The sequence below is a fragment of the Myripristis murdjan genome, chromosome 19 (genome assembly GCF_902150065.1).
Source record: "Myripristis murdjan chromosome 19, fMyrMur1.1, whole genome shotgun sequence".
Lineage (NCBI taxonomy): Eukaryota > Metazoa > Chordata > Actinopteri > Holocentriformes > Holocentridae > Myripristis > Myripristis murdjan.
The window spans coordinates 20,414,057-20,434,253 of NC_043998.1; the positions used below are offsets into that span (position 1 = coordinate 20,414,057).

At 42.7% G+C, this 20,197-nt stretch overlaps 2 protein-coding genes across 4 annotated transcripts; one reads left to right on the top strand and one right to left on the bottom strand.

Moving 5' to 3' along the window:
* Nucleotides 1-271: 271 nt before the first annotated feature.
* dcxr (dicarbonyl/L-xylulose reductase) lies at nucleotides 272-7,817 on the top strand. Of its 2 annotated transcripts, none has more exons than XM_030077408.1 (9): nucleotides 272-369; nucleotides 621-697; nucleotides 1,008-1,105; nucleotides 3,644-3,798; nucleotides 3,900-3,942; nucleotides 4,917-5,016; nucleotides 5,191-5,255; nucleotides 5,902-6,019; nucleotides 7,431-7,817. In XM_030077408.1, exons 2-9 carry the CDS (start codon nucleotides 646-648, stop codon nucleotides 7,532-7,534), a joined length of 735 nt encoding a protein of 244 aa, XP_029933268.1. In that variant the 5' UTR covers nucleotides 272-369; nucleotides 621-645; the 3' UTR covers nucleotides 7,535-7,817. The 2 variants fall into 2 exon arrangements, with proteins under 2 accessions (XP_029933268.1, XP_029933269.1); XM_030077409.1 differs by having other exon boundaries at nucleotides 351-369; nucleotides 636-697.
* Nucleotides 7,818-7,822: 5 nt separating this feature from the next.
* Nucleotides 7,823-19,524, bottom strand: rac3b (Rac family small GTPase 3b). Of its 2 annotated transcripts, XM_030077410.1 has the most exons (6): nucleotides 19,368-19,524; nucleotides 17,919-17,990; nucleotides 15,454-15,571; nucleotides 14,908-14,970; nucleotides 14,096-14,255; nucleotides 7,823-10,411 (listed from the first exon to the last, which is right to left on the bottom strand). In XM_030077410.1, exons 1-6 carry the CDS (start codon nucleotides 19,400-19,402, stop codon nucleotides 10,281-10,283), a joined length of 579 nt encoding a protein of 192 aa, XP_029933270.1. In that variant the 5' UTR covers nucleotides 19,403-19,524; the 3' UTR covers nucleotides 7,823-10,280. The 2 variants fall into 2 exon arrangements, with proteins under 2 accessions (XP_029933270.1, XP_029933271.1); XM_030077411.1 differs by lacking the exon at nucleotides 14,908-14,970.
* Nucleotides 19,525-20,197: the final 673 nt, after the last annotated feature.

Below are 20,197 nucleotides of genomic sequence, written 5' to 3' on the forward strand. Positions count from 1 at the left end.
AAAACCACTTGACATGGAACAGCCTGCATCTTTAAAAAGGATCTTCTGTGGTTGCATGATGCTCATGATTTTATAACATGCTGAAATATTCTTCCTCAATATATTTACTTCTATTCAAGAATTTGTCATTATTATTTTTATGGTTGTTGTTGTTATTGTTATTACTAATACATGCATGGATGTTGAGGGTGATTTTCCTTGTTCACAGTGACTGTGCATAGCCGGGGTCAGCTTGGGGGGGAAAAAATGCATCATTTTTTTTTTTTTTTTTTTTTGCCATTACCGACTTGTGTAACTTTAAACTTTGAGCCGAGCAGAACAGAGGAGCTTCCTGCAGCGGCTGTCAGCTGACAAAGTACAGACCTCTTGGTAAGCAAAGACTTTTCATCTGGTAATGCGCTGTAATTCATAGCCACGCGTTTAACTTGTGAAGCGGTTATGATTTATTTGGATGCAGGAGGAGTGTAGCAGGAAGGAAGGAAGGCTCAGAGTGTAGAAAGTTGATGTTTGTAGCGACCTAGCAGCCATGCAGCTTGCCCGCTGATGAGACAACTTAGCACTGTTGATACACTGGAGCTCTCATTCTCAGCTGAATGTGCGTGTTTCATGTGAATCCGCAGCTCATCCGGCTGCAGCTCACCCGCCATGGAGATCTCCTTTGCAGGAAAACGAGCCCTGGTCACTGGAGCAGGAAAAGGTACGGAAAATACTAAACACACTCGCACATACACACACACGCTACATTTCAATGCGGACAGCGACACCACGCGGTTGTTTTGTAAAGCGCATTCAAACCGCCTGTGTCTTGTTTGGTAGCGATGAGCTCGTCTGAGTCTGAGAGTAAAGAGAGAGAATGGAAGAAGCTTTGTCAGTGTAACGCAGTGTCGCAAAGCCTGAAACATGCCTGGAATGTGTGTGTGTGTGTGTGTGTGTGTGTGTGTGTGTGTGTGTGTGTGTCTGCTCCAGTGTATAATAAGGCTTTGTGTTTATGGATGTTTGTGTGACAGGGATCGGCAGGGCCACGGCGCTCGCTCTGGCGCGCTGCGGGTCGAAGGTGACGGCGGTCACGCGCACGCAAGCCGACCTGGACAGTCTGGTGGCGGAGGTACCCCCCACCCCCTCACCCCCCTGTCCCAAACACACACACACAGACATACAGACACGCCTTTACGAAAATCCAGCTTATTTTCTTGTGGGTTTTTTTTCTGTAATAGTCGTAGTAGTTGCTATAGTTTTGAATTTGTCATTAATTTTTATTTTTATTTGGTTTTAATTTTTTTGCATTTATTTTTTGTGATATTCAAATATTTTTTAATCTCCACCACTCTCTAATAATGATTAACAAAATTAAGCAAAATTTGAAAAACTAATAATAATACTAATACTAATACTACTACCACAACTACTACTACTACGACTTTGACTAATAATAATAATTAAATTGTTTTAAATTAAAAAAATTAACCAAGCATGTATTTTAATAATGTGTTATATTAATAAGTAATATTATTTAAATGTTTTTAAAAAATATGAAGAATCAAATCACCATAATAATTTCTGTACCAATGATTACTAAAATACAGCTAAATTTGTTAAATAAAATTGCAAAATTATTAGAAATTAAAATTAGATCAATATTTTATAAAAATAACATGAAATATTACTAGTTAATGGTAAGTGTCCTAACCACAGCGTGACAGGGGTCTTTTGAGGTTTTTCTGGGAGCTGGTTGTTAGTCATGCTGTCGACAGCCAGGTGAAGCTCAGGAAACCCCATGGCTCTACTTTCTGCCAAAAGACCCAGTTAGCACAGATTGTTTACCACGGTTAAACCACGGTTCATATTCAGAGGAGAATCCCCCCACTGGCCGTCCGAGGGCCCCTCTCACCGACCTCTGACCCCCCACCCCCACCCTTCCCACTTGTATGTCTCCCATTGTGCCCCCATTCCAGCTCTCCACTCATTATCATCAGAGGCACACACTCTGCGCCTCACTCCTCTGTCCACCCCGCTGCTCTCTTCATCTGTCCCACCCGCCGTTTCTGTTCCTCCTCCTCCTCCTCTTCATCACAGGACAGCTAGGGATGAGTGGGTCCTTTGCAGGTGATTTGTTCTGGTGTCTGGTGTAGTTTTGCCTACAGTAGACACACATTAGAAGAAGGAGATTAACCCCGCTTTGACTTAAAAGGCCATACCAGCGACTTTGCTCATTTAGTGTAATTTCAAAAATGTATGAACTGTTTTTTCCCAAAGGAAGGAAGGAAGTTATATTTTAGAACTCTGACATAATTTTTCCTCCCTTTTATCCAGCCATTGGTTTCCATTCATTCCACTACGATATGAAAACGAACTTCCAGAGACTTCAAACTTTCTTCACATCAGTACTCCATCACTGTAATAAAGTCATCCACTTTAGTTTTCCTAAAAGCAGCAGCACTGATGTGTTCTGATGACTTGAAACTGGATGGAGCAAAACAGTCTCTGTGTCAAAAAATAGTTCCTGGGGAAACATTTGCTTTCCACAGCCCGTTAGCAGTTCTGTGGTTTACCTTGTTAGCTGCAGAAGCAGAACATTATAAGGTGTGCGTTTCAATCAAAATTTACATTTGAAAATGGAGGGATTTTGATTACCTGTTGTGAAATGTTTAATACCCCCACAAGGTTTGTAAAAATGACCTCTTGTGAAGTAAAATGTGGGGAAATTATAGCAAACAGGCCAAACATTTAAAATAACTGGTATGGTCCTTAAATATAAACCCAGGCGGCTTCACACACTTGCAGTGTCAAGTGACAGGGAAAGGTGACTTTTTGAAAAAATGTGAGTTTTAAAACTTACATCAAAGAAAACCACAGAAAGTGAAGCAAAAGATCCACCTTCCTGTGGCCTCAGTGCTGCTTAGCAGAGATTTCTGATTTCACACCCAAGCGTTGATTCATAAGTTGGCGCATGGTGACGATTTCCCGTCAGTGTGTCCGGACTGACACCAGAGTTCAGTGTGGATAAACAGGGCCAGGCTCAATTAGAGGAAATGGGACGCGCTTTGCTGCCGCAGCTCCAGTTTGTCACTCAGGCGGATGAGATGGCTGGACACTGACCCACAACTCGTCCATGCACAGCCAAATGGCACGGCTCTGCTGTGGATTTAGTGCAATGTGTTTGCAACAGTTCAAAGGAGGGTTAGACCCATCCATCAGTTTGCTAATATATTAGGCCTATATTGTGCTTTACTGATAATATAATATTGGCTAGTCACTATTGGCCTTTCATATGATGGAACTGATGCAGTTTGACTGGTTATGTGTGTTTTAGAATTGATGAGTTCTACACCGATTGGCATTAGAACGTCCCACAGACATTCAAATTGCTAATTTAGTTTGGAAGCGACACAAGTGTGCATGATTGTATTATTATTAGTATTAGCATTAGTATTATTCCTTGCAACAGTATTACCCTATGTGCTTTGTTTGTTTTCATTTATGGAAGTGAATGGAGAGATAGAAATCCAGTATTGTGGATCAGCAGCCCAGGCGAGCACAGAGCAGCTAATGAGGAGATTTCTCCACCATGTGGTAACTGCACAACCCAACACTCCACCAAACCCGTGTTAGCTGATCACTGGCCTGGTGTGGCCTGTTCCCACAGTGTCCGTCCATCACCCCAGTGTGTGTGGACCTGGCAGACTGGGGGGCCACAGCGGCGGCCCTGCAGGACATCGGCCCCATTGATCTGCTGGTGAACAACGCCGCCTGTGCCAAGCTGCAGCCCTTTCTGGAGGTCACCCCTGACCATTTTGACCAGTAAGAAAAGATCCAACTTGCATGATCCCTGTAGGCGGGTGTGTGAGAGTGAGAACCAGTCAGTTTAAACCCCAAACAACTCTGTCCTCTTTCATCTCCAGGTCATTCAACGTCAATGTGAAAGCTGTGCTCCATGTGTCTCAGGTACAGCACTGGGCCTGTGAAGGGAAAATCCACCATGATTCAATGTAGTACCATTAAAAACAGCTATTTGCAATCTGCTTTCCATTACTGGGCCCATTTTTTATCTCCGCCAACAGAGATGGACAGAGGTCATGTTCATGCCCTGTTGCGTTTCTGAGTCTGTTAGCAGGATATCTCACAAAATGTATGAACAGATTGTCATGAAACTTTGTGGAAAGGTTGGTCATGGGCCAAGGAAGAGATGACTATTTTCTTACCAGCTGGCCAAAATGGAGGCGGCAGAGAGAGTGAAACATTTTTGGTGAATATTCAGCATGTGGAACTAATATACAGTGTCTTAACACTTGCATGGCGTTGACAGAGGTATGCCGTGTCCCAGCACGGCCAATCAACGAGAAAAATGAATCAGTTCTTCTTTGCCTCATGATCAGCCTTTCCACCAGGTTACATGCAAATCTGTTCACAATGTTTTGAGATACCGTGCTAAAATACAGAAGGGCTTTTTCAAAAGCTGCCATTTTGCATCAACAATCACAGGGAACAATCCACCTCAGAGGAGGCAGAGATACCAGTTTCTGCTTTAGCAACAACAGACCAGAATGCAGTGCTGCCTTTTGAGCTGCGATCATAGACACGCCTCATAGTTCACAAACTGAAAAGCTGATGCCCATGCACCCACCTTTGATGGAAATCGCTTTCAGTAGTTGTAGATGTGCATTTCTGGAAATGTATAAAATCACAAACTGAAGTAGAATTTAACAAGGCAGACTGAGGAAAAGAGGGGACATTAAAAATGTGAAGACAACACGTCTTACCACTTGACAAAATAAGCCCTGATATGTATTGAACTTGACCAATTGATGATGTATAGTTGTAAGAGTAGCCGAGGCTCTGACACAGTCATTCTCAGTGCAGATGTCCAGGTAATCAAAGCATTTTAGATGAATTAGACAGCTGTCTTTCTCTCTGTGCAGATAGTGGCTCGGGGTATGAAGGCCAGAGGAACAGGAGGCTCTATAGTCAACATCTCCAGCCAGGCGTCTCAGTGCGCCCTCAAAGACCATGCAGTCTACTGTGAGCACCAGAGCCGCTGCCCTACCACAATTTATTCCCTCTAAAAACATATTTTCTGCACACGCATTCACATTTTTGTCTCAATTCCATGCCAAAGAACATAGCCTCACCCTTAGGTCATTTTTGTTCCATTCCCATTTTTGACATGCTTACCTCTCTCCCGTCCTTCTGAAGGTGCCACTAAAGGAGCCCTGGACATGCTGACCAAAGTGATGGCTCTGGAGCTGGGACCCCATCAGGTACCAGACCCACTCTGTTAGCATAGCATTCCCTGGATGCCAGTTTTTTTTTTGTTTTTTTTTTTTCCAAGGATGGTCATTTGAGCGGTCATTTTGCTTTATTGGTTAAAGAGAAGATTTAAGGTTAGAGTTGGTTTAGTTGCTTATGGTCATGATTAGGAAAATGCTGCACAGAATGAATGTAAGTCAGTTAGGTCATGGTTTTGTCATCCTAGGGAAAAAAAAAAATGTTCCCTGGATGGATTTAGGCCATATTTGGCAAGGCATGTCTCATGCTACGTTTCCTGATTAAAAAAATAAAAAATAAAAAAAAAACAAATAATGTGAAAACCCCTGGTAGAGAAAATTTGTTGGATCTGGAAATCCATATATGGGCAAGGATTTGTCGGCAATGCTCAATCTAATTTCTGAAACTTGTTTCTCCTGGAAGAGAATGCAGGGGTTCATCCATGTGTCCTGAGCTGACACTGAATGTGATGCTGTCCTCAGCTGAAATGAACGCAGCATATTTCCTGTTCCAGATTAAAAAAATGTTAAAGTTATGAAATGGATCTGAAGCCCCTCAGTGCTTGAACGGTGCTTTGAGAGAATCTGTTCGTTGTTTTATTCAGCCACCATTGATATCGCAGTGTTGTGTGCTGTCCAGATCCGCGTGAACAGCGTGAACCCCACAGTGGTGATGACTGAGATGGGCCGGCTGGGCTGGAGCGACCCTGACAAGGCCAAGAGCATGACGTCCCGCATCCCGCTGGGCCGCTTCGCAGGTCCCACACAGCCGCTCTCATCCCCACACAGCCCACCGCTGCTCCTCTGTCAGCGCGCTGGAATAACATTTCACTTCCCATAGTTTGACCACTTTTTGGTTTTGGAAGGCACTGTCATATGCAAGTACATGGCACACTCAACAGAAATGGGAATATAATATGGAAAATGGCAACCCTAAACCTGTGAAAATGTTACCTGCAGTCGTCTCGTAATGCATCTGCTGTCCATCAGTGCCCCATAAAAATGATAGTTTTAATCTTTTCTCAGCTGGTTGGCTGTGCACTTGACACTCAACTCTATCAAACTCTGAACTTTTAAAAATACACTCACAAAGTTACCTTTCAGGGCCCATTGGGTAACCATTTGGGTAACCTTTATTGTAGCATATGTATAATATTCTGTCATTTTTTTTTTTTTTTTAATCAACTGTTTTTATTAAAGCTTCAGTTCAGATATACAATTATATTCAACATTAAAGTAATGACATTTTTATACATTACATTCACACACACATACACATAATAACCCATACACAATAACACACTCACACACCTTTATAACAATCATGACCATACAAATACATACACGTAACCCCTCCTCCCCTCCCCCCCATGGAACACACAGCTTTACATTAATATCGTGAAATTAAAATCTAAACAACTTAATAAAACAAATTAAAATGTTGGTCAGGATTAGTAACTGGAAGTATTGAGTTACCATAGAAGAGCATTTCAAAAGTCATGACAGTCGTTTTTTAATATCCTCTGTGGCTTTTTTCCACATGTCTAATGTTCTTGGTTTAGCATTAATATTCTGTCATTTTCTAACAAAATGAAATGTAATGAAATGTTTGACCTCTGCAAAATTACTTTTGCTGTCAATCAATCAAAAATGAAAGAGTGCAAAAGCAGATAAAGTAAATGACTAATTTACTGAATAACTTCAGTTATCATTTTGATGTCATTTTTGCTTAAGCACATAAAATATATAATTTCTGGAAAGACAGTTTACTTTTCTGATTTTGCCCAATCATTTGAATGACGCTAATCATCAAGTGTGAAATGTGTTTAAATGAAATGCCTGTGCTAGTATATAAAATGGCAAATGCAAATGACATTATCAAGTTAGAATATTCATTTTCAGATAAAATTTGAACATTCAGTTGTCAAATTGAAGTTCATACGTTGGATTCCATTGACATTTACATGTAATGTTGCCATTTCTACTGTGTGTGCAATGTGCTCCCATAATAGCATGCCTCTATCACTGTAAGAATGCACTTCTCTATATGCTGTCAATACCACAACATACACACACTGGCACTTTTGTAAATTTGTCAGCATGAGCCTTTACTGTTTTTTTTTTTTTTTTTTTTGTCTTTGTGTGTGTGTGTGTGTTTGTCCCGGACAGAGGTGGAGGACGTGGTGAACAGTATTTTATTTCTGCTGAGTGATAAGAGCAACATGACCAATGGAGTCACTTTGCCAGTGGATGGAGGCTTCCTGGCCTGCTGACACCCGCCTTCAAACCTCAGCCTGACTTCATACCTTTACACCATTGTACACACATAGAGGTAAAAGGGATAGTTCACCCATTTTGAAAAATATGATGTAATTCCACTTTCCCCCCTAGTTGTCATGTAGGACAGTAGTGGTGCTCTCTTCCTCTCATTGTTACTGAGTGCTGGATGCTCCAAATGCTAACTGTTAGCCTCCTGCCATTGAAGTGGACTTCCCCCCAGCTATCCAGTGTTGCTTTTCTGAGTGCGAGTGAAATAAAGGAAGCCATGACACAAAGCAAAGTGCCTTACATATACATTTGTATTTAGTATACAAAAATTGAAATATTTCACCACACAGACGTGAAGTCATAAAAAATAAGACAAACAGTTGGAACAAGTATACAAGTCATCTTACATTACATACATACATGGCCAATGCATTTCATCATACAACCTCTCCTAAGAATTACAGCGGGTCAAATAACCAGATAATTTCCATGCAATAGTACATTTGTATTTTTTGCTGCGTTTCTCAGCTACATTTTCAACACCCTAGGCAGGACCAGACACGACATTATTCAACCACACAGTTTGCTATGCCAACCAAAGACAGCGTGACGGACAGGACTGCAGTGCTGTGTCGCGCCGGGGCGAGGGAGACACGCGCACCCAACGTCCTAGCTGCAACCATACAGAAATGCATTTCATAAAAAGGTGCAATCCGCACTGTTTGCCACAACCGACAAACTACACAAAGATTGGCCCCTTTATTGTACAATGTTTTGCAACACTTCTAACTTCAATGTGAGCGACTATAATCCTTTTTAGTTTGAATTGTTGGAGTCTTTAAAAGCTAAATATTCAGGTACATGTAGATAGATATTCATAATGCATTCCTTCTCTAAGGGTTATTCTGTACATCACTAGACTTGTCAAATATCCCTTTTACTTTTTTCTTTCTTTATGTCGACAGTTTGTTGAAAAGTCTTGTGTATTACTACAATACAATATGAAATAGTACCAAAAACTTGACACTAAAAAATCTGCTCAAAACAATACTGTCTTGTACACACTAACCCAAGCGCGCTCTCTCACCGATACCATGTGCTCTCTCACGCTCTCTCACACACTCGCGCGCAGACACACACTCGCACACACTTGGAGCACACGCACTCATCCACACAGAACATAGATAAGATCTAAACAATGGGATAAATTAAGACAGAGAATATTATTAAGACCCATGCAAGCTCCTCCGCCCAAGAGGCAGAACTCAGGCAGCAAGGTTGTACAGCCCCCATGTTTGGCATGCTTGTCTGTCACATGTTAACAGAGTTAGATGAAGTTACCCATAGACACTTGACTAAAATCAGATGCCTGCCTCAATGCCTGCCAAGAACACAACCACACCACTATCCAAAAACAACGTGTGGAATGGAGCAGGAGCTGTGAAATGCAGATTGCGTGTTACAGACGCAAATCGTGGCAATTTCTGCTTCACAACAGGAATATGTGAGAAAAGCACAAATTGGACACAAGTATTTTACTACTTCATGTGAAAGGGCTAGCTAGCAGCTAAGTTCAGGCAAGTAAATCCACTTTGGTTAAGGTTAGGGTGAGGTTTTGTGAAAGGCAAAGTAAGAAAAATTGGGGTGCAAGTTTCTGGGTTGTGACGTGTGCAATCCCTTCATGATGGGAAACATATTTCTCTGAGCTTTCCTGAACAGAGCATGCAAACAAAGTGCATTATGCCAACATAAAAAACAAGTCCTGGCACCCTTTTTTTTTTTGGCAAATACAATTTTTTGTGAAAGCACTATCCGGTCGTTGCCTACTGGTGCAAGACTACTACGCAGAAGTCTCCTACAGATGCTACCCGCCGGATCTACTTTCCAATTCAAATAAAAACATAAGAAAAAAGATGTTTAATTTGCTTAGAAATGGTTATCAGGACTTGTTCTTTATATTGGCATAACCTGCTGTGCTGTAAGTGTTATTTTGGAGCTGTTTTACTGTGGAAGTCATCGGAGAGGCATTAATCCAGCATCGTGGATTACCTTTTCAGGAGAGCACGGAGCAGCTCATGAGGAGGTTTCACCACCATGTGGATTCATGTAACCCAAAGTTCAGTTTTACTCACAGACAACACACCCATTACACAAACCTCTTATGACAAGGGGCTGCCAAAGGAACAGGATTTTGTCTCCCCTGGGGACAAAACCCTGTTCCTGCTGCACAAATGTGGCTGTCAGTTCCAGCGGATTGTAGACAGCATGCCGGTGGTAGGGAATTTTGTTTCAGTGGCAGCACATGCTGATCCTAGATCAGACGCTAAGGGTAACTTCAAACCTGAAGGCGTATTCACAGTTCGCTTTCTGTTTAGTCAACACTGCATCAACTCAAGCAAGCATGGCTGAGAAAGAAGGGATGTTGCAGTATGAATAAGAGTAATAGAAACCTTTGTCAGTCCTCTGCATATAAAACAATGGCAACTCGATGTGGTTCTATGTTTACAAAGGAGATGGACAGCCAGTGTCATTCACAGAGAAATTATGTAAAAAATATGGTACGTATTGGTCTTGTTACCAATATCGCTTTGAAAAAACATCAATACGAAGAAAAAAATTCTCAGCAGTGCACACTCACTCTCGCTATTTCTCTCTCTCTCTCTCTCTCTCTCTCTCTCTCGCTCTCATCCTCTCAGAGAAGTAGTGGTTGTTGTTCATGGTCGTGTGATGTGTTTGAGCATCATTTCCTCCTCAGAACACGGTGCACCTCTTTCCCCTTTTCTTGACCGGCGGAGGGCAGAGCACGGCTCGGATGGCCTCGTCAAATACCGTCTTGAGGCCTCGCTGGGTCAGCGCAGAGCACTCCAGGTACTTCACAGCCCCTGAGGACCAGGAAGGAGACATGATGAGAAATGTAGGCGGCGCTCAGAGCTACCGCTTCCACAGAAATGGCTTGGGAAGGCCAGATGAAAGCATCAAGACTACTGACAGATAATCATATGGACATTCCATAATCACAACAGGTGGAGCCAATACTTGAAACACTGGCAAACATATGAATCTAATGAGGAGTGGGGCCACCCTTTGCATTCAGAAACACTTTAGTCCTGCTTGTACTGCTGACATCAAGTCCTGACCTGCACATTAGAGATTGATTGATATCGGTTTTTCAAGGCTGATATCGATTATTAGCTATCGAGCATGCGGATAGCTGATATTAAGGGCCGATATTCATTTGTAATAAATTTGAAAAATGCAGTATCACAAATTTAGAGGATTAGAAAAACCAACACAAACCTGTGTGTTGTTAAAATTATTATATCAGTTAAAAAAAAATACAAAAAAAAAAAAAAAAAAAAAATGAACCACCACCAAAAATACCGGAAAATTGGGGCGGCGCCTAGATTTCTTGACTGTAAATGCTTGTGAAAGGCATCTGAATGCAGCAAAACTAAATTAATGAATGCAAATCCAGTGAATGAATGAAAACTGTAACCACATTATCTGAAATGCTGCCCCGCCCACTCACTTTTGCTCTGTCGTCTTTCAGATGGAGAGGCAGCATCTGAGTGGTTTTCATATTGGTCATCATGTAAATCCAAATTACCATACCAGTTATTGAAAAATTCCGAATAGCAGCCCAGATGATTGGCTAGGACCGATAATTGGTCAATCTCTACTGTGCATGGTTGATACTGGACCTTTGCTTGGTTCAACAAGGAAAGTCTCCAGTTCTTTGAGGCGTGAAGCTCGGCCAAAGCCGCTCCAAAAGTTCCTAGAGATTAGTGATGTTGAGATCTGGTGGAGGGCCGCAGAAGGAAATTAACTTCAGGAAACTGCTATTGAACATCTTTAGCACTGTGTATGAGGGAATCATCGTCTTGGAATATGGGAACATAACAGAACGTGGCCTCATGTTCCTTGACAGTAATGGGACCATGCACACCAATCACTGGACCTCATGACTCCCACGGGAACATTGCCCGTCCCCCATCAACATAAACGCCTTTTGATGTTTCCTTTATGCCGCTCATGCGCTTGACACAATTCTCCATGGTGCATACATTAGCGTACACAGTCCCGGCAACAGCTTTATCATCATAAAGCTGACATCATAACAGTTTTATGATGCACAGACCTTTGTTTGTCTCCTCTATAATCTCCACCCATGTACAACCTGAAGCCCTTGTCGCCTTGCCAGTCCATCGTTCTCTGCCCTCTGGAAGACGGCTTGAATACACCAACTATCCTGAGGCTTGATGAGCACCAGTCCCTGGGCTTGAACTCTACGGGCCACCAGTGCATCATCAATTTAGCAGCTATGTTTGTTTATATTCTATTTCTATATATTTCTATTCCATATTCTCCTCTAAAACAACCACTATAGATTGAAAGCTGTGGCTGATGACCACTTTTAAAGCCAAGTCCACTTATAATATGCGACTCTGGGCTCTTTTTTCCACTTGAAGTCACGTAAAAAAGTTGAGACGGATTGAGATGTAATTGCTTAATGCTTTTCAAAATCATAATATGATTAATATTGTGATCTTGTTTTTTTAAATTAGCACTGGAACCTCAACTGAACACCTGACCTAAACAGGAACCGACAAGGAACAAAAGTAAAACTATAACCCAAAGCACACTGCAGCTGCTTGAAAATACAGAGGAAATAAACTGATGGCACTGCCTTTTTGAAAATCTGAATACAAAAAAGCTCACTGGGCTTCTTTTGATGATGTTGCTTATTTGTCTCGTTCATGTAGGCAACACTGGCAGTAGGTGAATGCCGGCATTAACTAATGTTACGGACCAACAGCCTGCATGTTCCCTTCAGAGCCGCGGCCTGCGATGTGGACTTTGTCCATGTGCTCCCATCTCTCCATGACAGCTGAGGATCATTTTGGTGTATAAGTAAGGGATAATGCTTGGCCTTGCCTCCACATCGTGCATTAAAACCCTTTATCGCACACTTTGGAGTGGATTATCCTGCTTAAACCATGACTACTTGCCAAAAGAAAAAAACAAGGGAAAAAAGGTCTGAAAGCCGAGCAACAGAGTCCACAGCACTGCAGACGCTGGATTTGATATCGCTGTTTACCACACAGATCTGGTTTGGCTAGTTCAGTGTTCACGAAACAGGCAGTATTTTCAAAATGGGGCAGGAGATGGTGGCTAATGTAATTAGCTGAAGTTTCACTTTGTTGCAGTGGATGCGTTGCTTTAAAACTTCACGGCCAGCCACAGCTCATCAGTTGAGAACAGTGATTACATTTGAGCCAGAATGCAGGTGCATTATACAGTTTTAATGCACACCCTCCAGCCAATCAGAAACAAGTATTCACCTAGACCACAGTATACCTCATTCACCTTACATGGCATTCACTGTAAGCACCGACGTCTGATTTGTGAACATGTCAACATCCAACTGGTAGTTACATCTAGGAGTCTTTTTCTGAAAGCGCTGATATATCTGACTAGGAGGTAAATAATGGGGAAGTGTCTGAAAAATTGTGATTGTTAAACGTAAATAAATCCAAATTGAATGCTGCTTCTATCCCGCATGCCTTTTAATCGACAAAACAACTGTGCCCGTCACAAAACACATTTTGTTGAATTAACAGTTTAATAGTGTTGCCTTTTTGATACAGATGTGAAGAACTGTCACTTAAACTTACTTTACTTTTGCTGCTTACTTACTTTAGAAATGACGTGAGCGTTAACAAGTCATATTGATGGAATCCTTACCTTTCCCATATGTATGACAAAAACACTCACAAATTTATGTGAAAAACCTTGAAAATTCTGAGATTATAAAATCACAAAATTGTGAGAACTCAGAAAAACACTTTTTCTCGTACTTATCTTTCCTATACTCTCATACTTAAAGAGGAAGCACATGGCTTGACTCTGTATGGTTGGATCAGCCACACCCTGCAGACGCTGCTGCTTGCTGTGTATCAGGTCTACTGGTGATGACCTCATCAAATGCTAATTTTCAGTCGGTATCAGTGTGTTGTTTTCCTCTGAACAGGCTGAACTCGCGGCAATGTCTCTTTAAAGTCTGGAAGCGGATGATAGTATTGTGATTCTGGGCTAAACTCACCTGGATTTCCTTTTTAGTAAATCCCAGTATAGAGGTTTTTCTCGCAAATCTTTGATTTCATAATCTCAGAGTTTTTTTCTCAGAGTTTCTCATAACTTTGCGAGTTTTTCTTGTAAATTTACTGCTTAAATCTCAGAGAATATCTGACTTTTTTTCGCCTAACGACTTTAATTTTGAAAATTCAGGGTTTTAGGTTTAGGGTTAGGGTTTTTTTCTTTGAATATTAACCTTCCCCCCCTCCTCCCTCCCCTGGCTCTGTATTTTTTTTTTCTTCCCACAATGGCACTAATATGCCGTTGAGGTGAACAGGCACGAGTTAAAATGATTACCAAGCCTCTGCCAGTAAAGCAGTCCATCAAGATTAACAACGTTACTGCAGGAAGCCATGTCGCAAATGGTGATTTACTATTGGACCTTGAACACAGAACCTATCCAGTGGCGCCCGTGGTGAACACAGCCTCACCGATCTCTCGTGCCATGGCCAGGCCCTGCGGGTAGGTGATGGGGGACAGCTTCTTGTCCCTCAGCCTCTCGATGGTGTCCTTGTCGTCTCGCAGGTCAAGCTTGGTGCCCACCAGGATGATGGGCGTGTTGGGGCAATGGTGTCTCACCTCGGGGTACCACTGGGGCACCGCGTGCACACACACACATACAGGAGGAAAAGGTCAGTGAGAGAGGAGAGAGCAGAGTTAGCTGATAGAGTGGCAGAGCGATGAGTGCCTTTCCACGCTGACATTCAATAGATTCTGTGAAGTGCAGAGACAGGAAAAACAAGGTTTTAATAGGAGTGTCTACATGGAACCATAGTTATGAATGAGCACAAAGCTTACTTGGGCAAAGCAACCTCAACTAATCCACATCACATGACGAGAGGATCCTGCTGGACCAGGACCGCGCAAAAACTGTATGGAGGGAGTTTTGACCTGAAGGAAAGAGTGTGATTTCACATGAGAGCGTCTCATGATGCTCAGCAGCTGAAACCACAGTAGGCCGTTATTCTCCCTCCATAGAGTGTGTGGCCGAGTTCAGACCTCGCCTTCACAGCATTCCTGCCACATCCCGTAAGGAGTGGAAGCATTCGGCATGCTTTGGGGATCAAATCCAGAACGCTGTGAGAGCAAGGTCTGGACAGGGGCCTTGGACGACAGCGCTGCGATAAGCCAGGCGGAGCCAAAGATGTGCCTCCTTGTGGTCAGACTCGGCGTTGAGGGGGGAGGTGGTGGGGGAGGGAGGAGGGGAGGGGGGTGTCATCGAAGGCTCAGTCAGCGTACTGACCTTAGCTCGGACGTTCTCAAAGGAGGCCGGGCTGACCAGGGAGAAGCATATCAAGAACACATCCTGGGAGAGAACCAGAGAGACGGCCAGTTGAGAGCAACATCTGTGTATGTATGTGTGTGTGTGCGCGTGTGCTTGCGTGTGGCTGCATGTACGCTGCAAAAAATATCCACCTTGAGCTCGTGTTGACAAAAAAATCCTGTTTTTCTTCAAACGTGTCGGTCATTTCACTTTCCAGTGCAAATCGACTTCTTTCATTCACCGATTTTTAGGAATCAAGTGTCATGTTGCTGGTCGCGCAGGGATCAGCCTCACTCTGCTTGATTTTGTTTTGACTTTAATACTGAATATTTAAAATTATATTGGAAAGAAGTGGAATTATCTCAACCAATGCCGACTATGAGAATAAATGTCTTGTCAAGATGGACATTGGTTGCAGTGTGACATTAAAAGTTGTATGCCGACAGCTGTAGAGACCTCAGATAGTGTTGGAGAGCTGTGTGTGTCCGTCTGTGGGAGTGTGTGTGTGTGTGTGTGTATAGATACCGTCTGTGGGTAAGACAGTGGTCTGAGCCTATCATAGTCTTCCTGTCCTGCTGTGTCCCAGAGGCCGAGGTTCACCGGCTTCCCATCCACCATCACATTGGCGGAGTAGTTGTCAAAGCTGCAAGAGGACAGACACCTTACTCGGTCAAATGCATCAAGTCCAACACGGCATGAATTAGCTTTATTTGTCCACTCAGCTGCCTTAACGTGGGCCTCGATCCAAGGATACGCTGGAAGCTAAACCACACATGCTCTCAAATTTACCAACCTTTTACACTGAAGAAAGACTTTTTGGTCTTAGTATGTATCAAAGTGAAATATAGTCTTTTAAAATGTTAAATAATTTTGGACAAAATGACCCCAGCTCTGTGTCAGGTCAGTGTGCGACAGAGAGAAGGTAAACATGAAGCTGAAAACATTTTCCAACCATTTTTTTGTCTCGACTTTTCAGTTCGCGTTCAATGGACCTTTTTGACATGAAATAGCAGTTCAGCTCAGGTGTTTCAGGGTCTGCCTTTTCTACAGGTAATCCATTCCAGCAAGATTAGGAGACTTTAGTTGACTTGTAGACGATATTGTCTCGACCGTGAAGACCAACAAAGTCCAGCAAAGTCAAAATATCCAGATTTTTGGAACTGAAATAGCTACAGGCCTACTGTAACAATGTGTTACCAAATCTTTTCATGGCTAATATTGCCGTTGGGCTCACTTGCTAAAACTAGGTAGATTTCTATCAAGGAAGGGCATGAAATCTTCTGTGCCGAGGAGAACAAATCAATAGGCCTCCTCTGCACAGAGAGGACAGAAAACTCTCATAGTTTCATGATGGATTTTTACACTCAGTGATAACAAAATCACTTTGATAAAAAAAAAAAAAAAAAAAAAAAAAAAAATATATATATATATATATATATATATATATACATATATATATATATGATAATAATTTAGTTTCCTATGGCTCCAAAGTATTTACTAGTGAAATACATTGTTTTTGTAGACCACAGCCAGAGCCACGGTCCTGCTGAATCCATGCCTGGGCTTCTTGGTGCCCATTTTAACCTGTCTTGATTTGACAGTCATATATATTTAAAAACCTGGACAAAATTTTTCTTTTACCTGTTGCATTACATTTCACATATCAACACCTTCCTAAAATACTCGCCTAAGTTGTTTTTTGTCAAAAATGAGTTTTTTGCCTAAATCATCTCCTCTTGATGCTGGCCACCTCTGGTAAAATCGCCAGCATCCTCAGTTGAACAGATCATGCCATTCTACCCCTGAATCATAACTGCGTAAATCAAAAGTGTGTCAAAACTGTGACTTAGGTAGTTTTATTTTGCCTAAGTCAAAAGAAAATGTGACTTAGGCAATTTTACGTTATTTAGGCTATTTTAAGCATTTCAAGATGGCAGCGGTATCAAGAAGAAAGAAATTTTTCTCTGCAAGTGAAGTTATTTCAATGATCCAGGCCCATCCCCAGTTGGTAAGTGATGAGGTTTAGTGTAACATTGGCATATAACGTATTACAACTGCCTAAGTCAACAAAGGCATGTTCAGAAATTTGCCTAAGTCATTTATTTCTGTTATGTTACATAATTGACTGACATTGTTTTTAGTATGTCAGTATTCATCTTTATAACCTTTTTGAGTGAAATTATCAATAAATATCATTCAGTTAATTTTTGGTGAAGTTTTTTGTGTCTCCTGAAAAACCTGAAAAAATGACTTAGGCGATTATTTTAGGAAGGTGTCGATATGAAGGCTGAAAATCCTCACTCTCAAGCCCAAAACAAATAACAAAGCAGTAAAAACAGCTTTCCAATATCTAGCATGCTGCCGTGTTACCTCTTCACTTTGGATATCTAATGGATCTTTCTGTTGGACCTCCACTCTGATTAGCGTTCTACTCCCTATAAATATCAGCTTAAACCAACATGAGAACCAACAAGTTTGCTACCCATTTTCTGAGCAAAGTAAATGACTCTTATTTTCCAGTGTGAACTGGAAAGTAGATCCGGCAGGTAGCATTAGCAGAAAACATCTGCATAGGCTTGTGCCAGGAAAAAACAATCTGCGGGTACTTTTGCAAAAACTTGTAATTAGCCCCCCCCAAAAAATGGGTACTGGGAATTGTTTTCATATTGTCATACTCTGCTTTGTTCGTGTTGTCTTATGCGCTAAAAATGTTATTTTAGGAACGGTTACAGCTAATGAAGATATCTCACCACCATGTGGACTCAAATGGAGCCAATAGGACATACAAGTCCAAGATTACGCATTACCCCTTTAAAGAAAAGGCTTGAATAAATGCTTAAATACTGATCAAATCACTGGTTTTATTTTCTATCTGTGATTGTTTGCCTTGTGATGGTCACCAACTGATTACCCCTCCCTTTTATTTGACACATCGCTGCCTCTACTAAATGATACCAAGCAGTCTGTACAGTGTGTGTTTCACTCACACAGTGGGTATGTATTCTCCAGGAAAGGCATTGGTGGTGTAGCTAATCAGCAGACAGGTCTTACCTACAGCCCTGCAAGGTGGAGGAGGAAAAGCACAAAACATACAGGATCATAAATCTGCTTCAAAATGTTCCAAAGCTACAACATGTGTGTCTCTTGTGGCTGGAATGAAAATCCTACTATCCACTGGGAATATCAAGCTTGAGAAATTAAGGAAGATAATGGAATAGTGCATGCAATAGTAAAAAGTTGATGTTTTGTGGGTATAAAAAACATAAATAAATAAACCAAACAAACATTAAATGTGCATGTGCATGCATGCCTATGAGTGTTAGTCTTCCTTTTACAGTGCCACACAGACACTGGCCTACATTCATGTTGCCTGAGGGGCATAGTAGCCCCCTCTGATCAAACTCTCTCCACCCCACCCCACCGACCCTTTCACACACACGTGCACAACATGACTTATCTCTCTCTCTCTCTCTTTCTCCCACTCACACACACACACACACTCTTCCCCCTCCCGCTCTACACTGACACAAGCCCTGTATTGGCAGCCTGTGTTTGTCTGCCTGTCCGAGGGACGCCGCACAGATTGGTGGTGGCACGGACAAGTACTGGACTGAGCGGTGTACTCATGCATGACATAATGAGAGTGATTGTGTGTGTATGTCTCGATAGACAGAGCAAATGGAATGACACACACTGCCAATGTGTGTGTGAGGGTACGATGAGACTGATTTGGGGTCAGCGGGTTTGCCTGGCTGGGAAGGAGAGCAGGACGGAGAGGGATGGAGGATGAAAAACAAGAGGGCCACCTACATTTCCCATCATTTCCTATGAGGAATGACAAGATTTTAATGCCTCGGTGTCATTAAGTGATGGATGACCTTAGTCAGCAGTGCATTAACCCAACATCCCCTTTCTGCAGATATAGACTGTATTAAGATTAGTCTACTCTACAGCCAGCCATGATATTAATAAATCCACCAACGACTAAAAATGGATCTTGCTAATATTTGTGGGCATGGGGCTGAATGCAGTCGCGGTGCACGGAGGACAGAATGAAGGCAGTGGGGCCTGTTTGGCTGGCAGGGCCACAGATTCCTTAGCGTGCATCAGCACTTCAGCCTGCCTCCAGTGGCCTGTGAGGCGTGTAGGTGTTCCCCGCATAGCATCTCTGGGCGCTTTATTCCCGTCCTTAAAATAAACCAGAGGGCGTGATATCAGTAAATACGCGCAAAACAAATGAAGAAAAGCAGATTTTCGCCGGGGGTATCGCGGGCGAGCCCCACCACGCAAAGCAGACCACCCGTCAAATCGGTGAGCCCCAGCCCCTTTTCCTACATAGCATCCTCCCATCCCTACCATCCATCCATGGACGCATCACTGGATCACACGGCAGCGAGCGCGCCGCGGTTTCTCGCGGGGGGAAAAGGTGCCCTTACCCGTCGCCGACCACCACGCATTTGATCGCTTGCATTTGTAAAAGGAGCTGGCGGGGTCCAACGAGCCGGCGGTGGGTTGCTTAGAGATCCGACAATCGGCGCTGTGGTCTCGGATGAGAGCAGCGGGCCAGTCCGCTCAGCGATGGAGCCGCAGTGAAAGAGGTCGACGACGGGAGCTCCGGAAAAGACCGAGTGGATTTAAAGGGCCAGGCTGGAACCGAGAGACTGCAGAGGGAGAGAGGGTGCACCGCTGCCACTTCCGGCTTCGCTTAACCTCGTCCGGAAGTGTGCATTATTATTATTATTATTATTATTATTATTCTTATTATTATTATCATCATTATTATTATTATTATTCTTATTATTATTCTTATTCTTATTAGCTGAAATTGTCTGGGAGCCAAAAAGTATTTAACACATGATGTGCAACATCTTTTTCCCCTGAGACACATTTGTTGATTTGGCTAAACTGTATTGTTTAAAGCAGTGGTTCTCATGTGGGTCTAGAGCAGGGGTCACCAACTCGGTCCTCAAGGGCACCCTGTCCCGCAGGTTTTGGTTTCAGCTCTGCTCTTGCACACCTGACTCAATTAAGGCCCATGCATCTTCCTTCACGCCCTGTTCAGGTAGATCTGCCTCAACCAATCAGCATGAAGCCCTTAAATGGATCAGGTGTGAAAGAGCAGAGCTGAAACCAAAACCTGCAGGACAGGGGGCCCTTGAGGACTGGGTTGGTGACCCCTGGTCTAGAGGAAGCAAATACGTTTTCTACCTTAGTAGTTGATTGTACCGGCATTCAGAAATGTCAGCACCTTGCCAAACACACACAC